Source organism: Hermetia illucens, chromosome 2, assembly GCF_905115235.1.
Source record: "Hermetia illucens chromosome 2, iHerIll2.2.curated.20191125, whole genome shotgun sequence".
Classification (NCBI taxonomy): domain Eukaryota; kingdom Metazoa; phylum Arthropoda; class Insecta; order Diptera; family Stratiomyidae; genus Hermetia; species Hermetia illucens.
Genome location: NC_051850.1, coordinates 63,169,485 through 63,180,959, shown reverse-complemented (window position 1 = coordinate 63,180,959; position 11,475 = coordinate 63,169,485). Strand labels below are relative to the sequence as shown.

General features: G+C 41.8%; 1 protein-coding gene across 1 annotated transcript; it reads right to left on the bottom strand.

Annotated features, from left to right (window-relative positions):
- Positions 1-9,973, bottom strand: LOC119649743 (transmembrane protein 161B). Its single transcript, XM_038052031.1, has 9 exons — positions 9,532-9,973; positions 8,930-9,283; positions 8,798-8,877; positions 1,231-1,446; positions 1,060-1,176; positions 859-999; positions 630-804; positions 302-571; positions 1-242 (listed from the first exon to the last, which is right to left on the bottom strand). The coding sequence occupies exons 1-9, from the start codon at positions 9,532-9,534 to the stop codon at positions 123-125; spliced, it is 1,476 nt and encodes a 491-aa protein (XP_037907959.1). The 5' UTR covers positions 9,535-9,973; the 3' UTR covers positions 1-122.
- Between the last annotated feature and the right edge of the window lie 1,502 nt (positions 9,974-11,475).

The following is an 11,475-nucleotide window of genomic DNA, read 5'->3' as shown; positions in this document are numbered from 1 at the left end:
TTTCTAAATCAAAGACTAATCTCTTTATTGTATTGCTTTTCGACTTTTTTTTATACAAAAATGTATAATAGAAAATTTCTTTGAAGAAATACAAATAACGCTCAGTTATCTCATAAAGTCTTTCATACTTTAGTGAAATATGACTGATAAAACACACCCAACGCAGATGTTGCAAACAAGGAGAAATAGCTCCACCACACAGCAAAACCAAGGAATCCCTTATATACTTCCGAGCTGAAAACCTGTGATAAAATTTTAACATTAGCAATTTGAAAATTAAAGTTCATAATTTTAGCCTTGCCTTCCTAAGGCCGTGCCATGATGCTTGGATTGTTTGTGCAGATTGCAATAAATCCAATCCTTCACTCTTTATATAATCCCCGGACCCATCGCCTGAACCTTCTGTGGTCGAAATTATTTCATTGATGCTATCATTTGGAATAGTAGCAGCGGGGGTGAACCAACTGAAACCGCTAAGACTTTTATACATCAATGTGAAGAATAAGCACAAGATTAAAGGAGCGGCGAATTGGAGCGTCACAACACACAGGTATGAGAACACTGAAGAAACCTGATGAAAATTGTATTTAGTTATAAAATAACCTTTCCTTGTAATGCTTTCCAATTACCTTCCGTCGCAACTCAATATTAGTGATGCGTCCACCTTCTTTTTTCATGCTCTCGATACGATCGTAAGCTATGTTCAAATAGGCCTGAAGGTAGGTAGGCAACAGAGCGAATCTTAGCAATACCGCGAATATCATCAAAAGCAAACGAATTGCTTCGAAGGCGTGACTTGTCAGGCTATAATTGAAAATATTATTGAAATAATGGAGATGGGATTGTAAGCATTCTTACATAGGTTTGTCCATTCCGCCAAAAGTTCGATCCGTTAAATAGTCACGGCTTATTGGCTTGATCCAAAGTACAACTAGAACGAATGGAAGAGCGAAACTAGTATTCAGTATGATTTGCATTAATTTTGTCGTTCTGCAATATCTGAAATTTAGAAAAAAAAAATTAGTACTGCTTGGCTCGATTTTATTACTGTCTCCATACTTCAAGGAGTCCCAGTGCATTTGAGCGATCCTTAACCCAGGAAATGTGAATAGGGATCCCAGAAGGCCACACAAAACTGCTATGAAAAATTTTAATACTATTTTGGAAGCAGGCCCACTGAAAATTAAAAAAATAGTTAATATGTAAGTTTTTGAACTGTATTTTCATTACGAATTCGACACTCCTTGTTCCGCCAAAAATGCTGAGGCACTCTTGTTGAAGTTTGTGTATGCTTGCTCTAGGCCAGTCTCTAAAATGCTATCGTCTAGCGTGAGGACAATCATGGCTATTAGCAAGTAAACTAGGCAAGCAATAATGCACATCGATCTTTCTGCAATTGATTCTTCGCTTCTAAAATAAAGAACTGTTAACGAACCTAGAAGTTTTCTGTTGGCGATAATTCAAGAATTAAGGAAAATATTATTTTTTAGTTTTTGGCGATATAACACCATTTGTATTTTCACACATGGCACGAAACGATTCAGGCAAAGCTTTATAACGAGTAATTGTTAGACGTGTCATCTTCGTCCCAAGCACACTAAGATAAGAACGGAGGCAACATCACCCAAACATCAAGAATATCAAAGCGAACTAACAAGTTCAAATACCCTTCAAAGTCTAGAATATAACGATGCCAATAGAATAGTATTCTATTCTATCCAACAATTAATAGAAAATTTATTGGTAATTAAATTCATTATTCTTAACCCAAAATTCTTAAAAAGGATGAGTCGGCCAAGTTCGACTCTCTTAGAAAACCGGATGGAATTTTCACGAATTCCAGATTTGAGTCTATACAGACTCTGCTGAAAGCACACCAGAAAAACAGGTGACAGAGGTAGGAGGGAGAAAATTGGCGCTTTTTGCAAACTCTTCAACACGAAAGTGTTACAAGGGGAATTGGGACAATGCGAGAGAGGTTGTTAACAATGAAAAGGCCAGAGCTCCTATACTACCCTTTGAACACTTCAAAGCACCTGGCATGGGTGGCATCTATCCAGCGATTCTAAAGGAGGACATTGAGCACTTAGAGAAGTTTCTAAGAAATATTTTATGAAGGTGTCTTGCTCTGGGCTATATGCCTTCCTGTTAGCAGAAGGTTAAGGTTGTCTTCATACCTAATCCTCGGAAAGATGATTATTCAAATCCAAAGATCTTCAGACAAATCAGCTTAACATTATTTTCGCTAAATTGGTTGGCTGGTTGAGCGTCACATTTGTGAGAAGGCGCTAAGTTCGCACCCATTAAATGAAAACCAACACGCTTATCAACGTGGAAAGTCCTGTGAGTCTGCTTTGCACTCACTAGTTTTAAAGATAGAGGACGCAACTCTGAAAGGCGAGCACGCGATAGGAGTGCCCGCGGACACTGAAGCGGCGTTTCACTTTGCACCTTTCCAGAAGCTCTGCGATGCCGCCAGAGAGCATGGTTGTGATGAAACTTTCATTAAGTGGATCTATGCTATGCTAAGGCAGAAATTGCTGTGTGCTGAAGAGGGTGTCAATCACTACCTAAAAGCGAATGCAACGAAAGTCTACCCCGACGGTGGTGTGTTATCAGCGCTTCTGTGGAGTATGTTGATCACCTCACTACTACGCGAACTGCAAAATCTGCCAATACACACTCTAGCTTATGCGGACGACGTGGCTGTGCTAGTTGTTGGTCACGATTTCGGTACGGTAGGTAGAAATATTCGTCGCGCAACAACCGGTATCCGGTCTAGGCCTGCTTTAATAAGGAACTCCAGACATCCCGATTTTAACTCAATGTCCACCAATTCGATATCCCTAAAAGCTGTCTGGCGTCCTGACCTACGCTATCGCTACATCTTAGGCAGGGTCTGCTTCGTTTTCTTTTTCTACCATAGATATTGCCCTTATAGACTTTCCGGGTGGGATCATCTTCATCCATACGGATTAAGTGACCCGCCCACCGTAACCTATTGAGCCGGATTTTATCCACAATCGGACGGTCATGGTGTCGCTCATAGATTTCGTCGTTATGTAGGCTACGAAATCGTCCATCCTCATGTAGGGGGCCAAAAATTCTTCGGAGGATTCTTCTCTCGAAGACGGCCAAGAGTTCGCAATTTTTCTTGCTAAGAACCCAAGTCTCCGAGGAATACATGAGGACTGGCAAGATCATTGTTTTGTATAGTAAGAGCTTTGACCCTATGGTGAGACGTTTCGGGCGGAACAGTTTTTGTAAGTTGAAATGGGCCCTGTTGGCTGACAACAACCGTGCGCGGTTTTCATCATCGTAGCTGTTATCGGTTGTGATTTTCGACCCTAGATAGGAGAAATTATCAACGGTCTCAAAGTTGTAGTCTGCTATCTTTATTCTTCCCGTTTGACCAGTGCGATGGACATTCAATAAATCCAAATAAAATCAATGGTGTTATTTACATAAAGGAGGAAACTGAATATTCTTTGCCTTCCATAGATGAGGGGTACAACCCTGCAACTCTCCGAAGAAGTGAAATATCTGGGAGTTATTCTAGACAAGAAGCTTCTTTGAAACAAACATGTAGAGATAAAGATGTAACGAACTCTCACAGGTTATGGGCTGTGTAGGCGGACCTTTGTCCCCACATGGGGACTTAGACTTAGGTAGTAATCTGGATATATGCTGCATTTTATTAGGCTGACATTCGCCAATGCATCTGTAGTGTTGTGGATTGACGTGGAAAAAATAGGCTTCGCTGTAAACGAGCCACACTGCAAAGAACTGTGTGTCTAGGTATTACCGGTGCGATGAGAATTACATCTATTGTGCATTACTCAGTTCGCAGCCCTCGCATTTATTTATTCAGAACACTACAATGAGCGCACCTCATAGGCTAATTCGATTAGATCATTGGGGAAACAATGGACGTGGGGTGCACAAAGCATTGAAAAGTTATTGGAGAACTGAATTCAGTTTTCACAATGCTTTCTAATTTTCGGATCCTCATCTGTTTGGTAGAAGATATGAAGTTATCTTGAAACGTAGAGAAAACGGGGACGAAGCAGAAAAATGCGTGTCAGAAATACTGACGTCTTCTACAGCGATGGCTCAAAAACAGAACCGGGTTCTGGAGCAGGGGACAATATGCAACGGTCTTTCAGGCCGAGGTGGAATGCGATCCTAAGGGTGGCAACTTGGGTGCTTGACGAGCGATTGAAGGGCAGGCGCATAGCGATTTGTAGCGATATTAAGCTACATTGAGGGCGTTGAGCAGTCCTTTTATTACTTCAAAAATCTTTCAGGAGAATAGAAACCGTTTCAACTCTGTTTCTAGATTCAATACGGTGGAACTACTCTGGGTACCCGGTCATTTTTGTTTAGAGGAAAATGAAATTTCCTGTGTCACCCCCCCCCCCCCCCTGTCTGGGTCGGAACCAGCAATTGGAGTGTAGCTGTAGTTGGCTAATGCTACTTTCAAAAATTGGGAACAAGCTTCCCATAATGGCAGGTGACACAGCCTTAATACTGCTAAACACACCAAACTTTTCCTGGCAAAACGAAGCAAATATACTCCAAAGTTTATACTGTCGAAAAGCAGGATGATTTGTAAGAATATTGTAGGCATTCTGACTGACCATAATTCACTATCTGAGCATATGTACAGAAAAGGGATTTTTCAAGATGACACGTGTATATCCTGTAATGAGGAAGCGGGATCCATGGAACTTTTTTCTACTCCCTATGGCTGCATCAGACATCAGATTTTCGGTGCTGGTGTGCTCCAACTACAGCGGGTAACATCACATGCTTAGTGCAGCAATCTTGCAAGACATGAATCCGGGATATTTAGTCGGGAGAATTGAGTACAATGGACAAGTAGGGTCTGAGTGCTCAGAGGTTTTGCCTCTCCTTCACCTCATACACACACACATCCAATCTTCTACAAGAACTTGAGTTTATAGCATAACAATCTTCTTACCTTCGAGACACAAACTAAGTTTATATGCCGGGCATCCTTAATTCATTGAACTTTGATTTACGACACGAACCTGTAGTCACTACAATGCCTTAAACATGGTCAAGATGGACACCAAGGCCGATGAACTCACAAGGAACTCGGCGAAAATATTGAACGAGCTTAAAAAAATACACTAAAAATGGTCCAGGTAGAAGATTCCATTCGGAGGAAGAAATACTTTTAGTCTTTGTGGCTAAACTTTAGTTTGGGCACGCGGAGGAAGTAAAAGCTATACTTGAATGACATCCATATCTCACAAAACAACTGTTTGAGGAAACAAAATATATTACAATCTGAAAGCAGGGCCGATATTGATGCCGAAGAATTTAATCAAGAGAGCAACGCAATCAACGATCCAAGTACCAATCTGGGTACATTAATATAATTCATCAGAACCTATATCTGAGAAATTTGGAAAAAATGCAGTAACTTCTGCATGGTTTGGAACGTGACACGGAAAAAGTATTGCACCGTGGGCAGCTACCATAACAGTTTCATAACAACCAAGCAACCGAAAGTCATCGCATTTTGGTGGAAGTTTATGGTGACCATGCTCTATCTGAACGAACGTGTCAGAAGTGGTTTGAACGGTTTAAAAGCAATTTCGACTTGGAAGACGAAGAGCTCGCCGGACGGCCAACAATTTTTGAAGATGAAGAAGGAGAGGCATTGCTCGACTCGACCAAGATCCATCGCAAACGGAAGAAGAACTTGGAAAAACACTTGGAGTCACTCAGCAAGCCATTTCCAACCGTTTAAAAGCAGCGGGAATGATGCGAAAGCTCGGAAATTGGGTTTCGTATGAACTGAAGCCAAGAGACGTCGAACGCCGTTTTTTCACGTGCGAACATCTGCTCCAACGACAAGAAAGGAAGGGTGGGTTTTCTGCATCGAATAGTTACTGGCGATGAAAAGTGGATCCATTACGATAATCCCAAGCGTCGGGCAACGTGGGGATACCCTGGCCATGCTTCATCATCGACGGCCAAAGCGAATATTCATGGTGAGAAGATCATGCTGTGTATATGGTGGGACCAGCTGGGTGTGGTATACTATGAGCTGCTAAAACCGAACGAAACGGCCACGGGCAAACTTTACCGACGTCAAATGATGCGTTTGAGCCGCGAACTCAAGAAAAAACGGTCGCAATAGCAGCAAAGGCATGATAAAGTTATTTTGCAACATGACAATGCTCGTCCACATGTTGCACAGCCCGTTAAAACATATCCTGAAACGTTGAAATGGGAAGTCCTACCCCACCCGCTGTACTCTCCACACATTGCTCCTTCTGATTACCATTTGTTACGGTCGATGCAGCATGGCTTGGCTGACCAGCATTTCTCCAATTACGACGAACTCAAAAAATGGCTCGATGAGTGGATAGCGGCCAAGCAGGCCAATTTTTGGTGCGATGGTATCTATGAATTGTTTGAAAGATGGAAGAAAGTTGTGGCTAGCGATGGGCAATACTTTGAACAATGAATGTATAACCAATCTTTCACAATAAAGCTTCAAATTTAAAGAAAAAACCGACAGAACTTATTTGTAGGCCTTATATTAGTAAGTTTATTTGAGCAGATATCGGAATCGGACATATGTTGAGGCCCAGATTTCATCTAAGCACACCACCCTGATTTTTTTCGGATTTTTAAGTTTCGGTAGTTTCTGAAAATGAGCCCTGTCTCACTTTAAGTGCGTATATTTTGACTCCTTACTCACGCACTTTCCAATTCACGCCAAAACTAATCTCAGTTCCGGAAAGTACAAATCGAGACCTTTCATTTAATACCCACGGTTATATCCTTTGAAAAATTTGTTTGAATCCCCCCTTTGCATGTATGGGGAGCCTCCCTTTAAACTCCACATAAATCTATGCCACTCGCTGTATGCGGGATTTGATAGTTCCCATCTTTCCACTAAATTTCGTTCGGATCGGTTTAGCCGTTTTGGAGAAAAGTGCGTGTGACAGACAGACAGACATTGAATCGATTTTAATAAGGTTTTGTTTCACAGAAAACCTTAAAAATAAAGCTAAAATCAAATTCTAGCTGCGTAAGAAGGAGAATATTTGCGACCTAAGTCTCGATGGCCGTGTAACACCTGGTCGGATCAGGGAGTAAGCTGCGGTGAAATTCACTCATATTAATAGTATTTACTATTAACCCGGGAAGCGGATCCTCTGTTGTAGTAGTGCCCCCCAGAATTTACTCAAAGCATGCCTTGCATCATTAGTATTGGACTAATGTTTCGGCTATAATCTTGTTTTCTTCATCGGTTTGATGGATGATTGGATTTCGGAATGTGTGAAAGTTTTTCGAAGATGGTATAGCTTAAGAGCTCTTTTTCTTTCTGAAAAGACTGCTCAAAGCAAGCCCGACTCGAGTGTCGGATTAATGCATACCGCTACCGCAAATTCCAGAGCAGAATAAGGAATGCTTCCGGAAGTGATATCCAACAGAATATTGATTGCGAGATATCGGCCTGGAATGAGGAATATCTCAATAGTATAGTATTACCCACCAACGGAGTCTTCCGATACAGAAAGGAGAAGGAGGAACAGAATACTGTCTAGGAGAGGCTTCCGAAAGGTGACATTGTGATGGCGGGAGGTAATTTGAGAAGGGGCTCTGATAATACTTTGCTGGAACATTTTATGGGGAAATAACGTCTTCGAGACTATAATGACAATTTCAAGAGGTTTCCTATAGCTTCTACTGCTCCGTAATTGGCGGCACAATTTTCGAACACGGAGTCTACCATAAGGTCTATTGTTTGACAGTTAGAGGTGTATCTTTTGCCCGGAAATGCTTGGGCATTGAGTCTGTTTTCTCCCATCTGGCGAAAGTCAAGTATAAGGCAAAAGGTTCTTATTGCCGCTGCGAACAGGTTGGTTTGCGCTTTTAATTCCCATGTACCGACCATATTAACACCCTCGAATCATTGTGGAGCAGTGTGCGGAGTTTAAATCACCGCTCCACCTGCTCTTCAACAATGTCTCTGCCAACGGCGGCACCGAATTCTTCGCGCTGGCCCTACACTATCCCATGGTAGCCGATAAGTGAAGGTCATACAAGGAAGAGCCGCCTAGGATGTACTATTTATATCACGTTGTGTTTTACGCATCTTACAAACCTAATTCAAATTTGAATCTTAATTGTGTTCTGCATACGAGGAAGAAACTCCAGCATAGGTTTTTTAAGATGGCGTAACCATTGTTGTGTTTACATAGCAGACTTTGAGATCATTTTTTGACGGATAGGAGTGGTCGAGGGACCACCAATTCATCTTATGGCATTAAAATCTTCCAAGAGCTTGTCGAGGAATTCGTAGTCAGTACCATTACCTATAGACCGATACACGTCACACACTGGCAATTGACGAAGGCGAAAAATTTCCAGTGTTCCAAGCCGAACTGTAGTGTAGTGTAGCTCGTAGATAACTTTCCTCAGAAATCGTGTAAGTGGAATGTAACAAGCAGCCTTTTCCAACTTCCTCATCGAGTGGAATAGCTCCTCGAATGGTGAGTTCCCAGAGCCTTTAGTGGAACGGTCCGTAATATCTTAGTCAATCTACAGAAACCCAGGGAACCCTCAATATTTTTACCGTCACGAAATTATCAGAAAAAGTTTTTTGTTCCTTAAGCTTTAGTGAATTTCGTTAGATTGGAGAGTTGCATTAAGTTGGCTTGGGTTGATCCCCAACCACCTGATGTTGGTCATCTTCAATCCGGTTGCTAGATAATTCATGGTAGAAGATAATATTTTAAAAGGATACAAAGCGAAAAAGATGACTAGTAGGCACCACACCATACTCAAGTTCACTTCCTCCTTCGCCGGGAACCAAATGCTGTAAACCTTCAAAGCCTGAATTAGTTTAAAGTTTATAAGAAGACTTGAAGAGTAATACCTCGGACGATATGTACACAATAGCCGCGTAAATGCTGAAGTCCACGAGCCACTGGTATTCCGTGAAGTATCGTAAGTACATGACATCCAGTGAACCGACCTTCGCAGTCTCCAAGTCTATGTCGATGTTCCTGGATACGTGGAAGCTTTGGGGTCGTTCTTTCTGATGATTTTTCCCTTTGCCCTTCTCTTTGCCGATTCCGGCAAGCGTCCGAAGCTGGTCGTCCGTAGGATCCAGATAGCGAACCAAGCCGGTATGGCAAAGCAGCCATCTTGCGAAGGAAATGTGTGCATTCATTTTCTGAATAATGCTGGCCATTATTAATGTAATGACTAGTTGACCGCCTAAAACAGCCTGCGGAGTTGAGAGTATGGGAGTTTAGAAACACTAAAATGATTACGCTGAAGGTAATAGATGCTGACTATGATCTCGTAAGGGGATTGCGCAGATGAAAGCACTCAGCGAAATTGTATTGGGATGTAAAGGACGAGAAGTGAATTTAGTACGATGAGCGAATGAGCTTATTTGGCAAGAAGATTTACAAACGAACTTATTTCTCTATTTGGAAAGTGTTATGTGGGCATTTTCTCCGAAGTACATACCATTTCTCTTTAGTGAGCCTTAAACCTTTATAACTTAATTCACTTCAGCGCTCAATTGCCGCCAAAAGTATATTTCACGTAAACGCGACGTACTATACATTCAAGAGCAAACTTTACACAACTTTTCACTTAAACCGGAAGGATGAAATGCGTGGGAAGAACCGACTAATTGATTTCGGCCAATTCCAGCATTTCTGTTCCCAATTGGAGACTAGACAATTGGCGGGTCCGCGATTTAGGACACCAATTGTGAGACAATTACGGTCTAGTCGTCTCGTGTAGAAAGTGCACAAATTAGTCAAGAAAAAGGCCAGTCCTGACTGTACCGGAGCCCGCACATGGACTAAAAATATTGAGAGACGGGAGCCCAAAATTGGCCCTGGTCCAATTTTTGTATTATTTATGTCAAATATAACCTAACCGGACTATCTGTCAAGCAGTGCACTCCAGCAGCTGATCGTTTTGACGTTCATGAACTAAACAATATGCGATGTTTTTTGTTGCGAATGATAAGGCATGAGAAAACGGGAGAACTATATGGTTTGCGTTCGATGAGTTCAGTTATGTCAAATTCTGGTTTTTGTGGAACGAGTCGTTCGGAGGATGGTATGCGGCGCCGGATTTGCGAAGGCAAGTCGAAGTTGAAATTAATTATTAACCGAAAGTTGCATCTCAACGGTATCTGACTTTATTTGAATAATGCAATTAGAGTTATTGATCTATCTCTTGTTTTCACGGGTTTTAAAATTGCTAATTCTGGGATGTTCCACAATCCACTCAAATGTCCGTTTTCTCGGAAGTAGAAAGGATTTGTCGGGATCCAATCTGAAATTTAAATTTGATGAGCTAACATTTAAACCTTTTGAATGATTTATATATGTACGCTATTCCCATACTTCGTTATCCGGGATGGAGCTACCTTCTTAATATCACTCTAAATTTATGTTTGTAATGATCTGATTTCTGGGGAACTATCTGACTTGTCCCTTTGATTTAACGTCTGTCTTACGAAGACGCGAGTCCACAGACAGAAAAAAGAAGCCTGGGAGAACAAACAAGTCTGTGAATTCGAAACGCGCGAGGAGCAATCTCATAGATGCGAAAGTTTTACCTGTAAGTCAACAAGAGATAAAGAAGGAAGCCTGTTTTCCGGCAGTATGAACATGGAGTGATGGGGTTGGCGGCCTGGAAATCCTGCCAACAAAAGACAAGGGACCGTTGAATCATAAGTCGCCATCAGGAGATGGAATTACAGCTTCTCCTTCGTCTTCAGTCTTTTTTCCGTTCACAAGCAGGGTCGGCTCGTCATGATCAGTTTCGCCATTTGGTTCTATCAAATGCTTGATCTGGATGTTTTTGCGAGGCTTTTAAATCCCCATCCAGCGTGTCAAGCCACCGGTCTTTTGGTCACTTACCATTGACTTCGATTCTCAAAACGTGTCACACCACTAGTCCAACGCAGCATCTTCGTCTCCATTATCATAAGACGCCGTTCATTGTCTTTTATAGTCAGTGAACACTCAGAACCATAGAGAGCGACAGGATGGACGACATTACCGTAAATTTTAAATTTGAGACGTTCGTTGATACGTCGATCACAAAGAACACCAGTTGTGGAAGGCTACTTCATCCAGGTTGCGTTAATGCGTAAAGCAAGTTCATTTTGCAGTTCTTCGTTGGCTGATAGCATTGACTTGACATATTTAAATTGCTCAGTTCCGGGCAGGCCACTGCCGCTGACAGTGATTGTGCCGGTTTGACGGGGATCGGTCGTCGAAAATTCAGTTTTATTCAGATTCAATCTGAGACCATGTTGTATGAGGTGATCATTCCATTTTTGGATAAGCCGCTCGAGATTATTTTTGCTATTAGACGCTAGGAAATATCAGCAATAGATCAGGCCCTCTTCCTGGAGCATTCGATGGTAAAACTGTTGGAATGTGG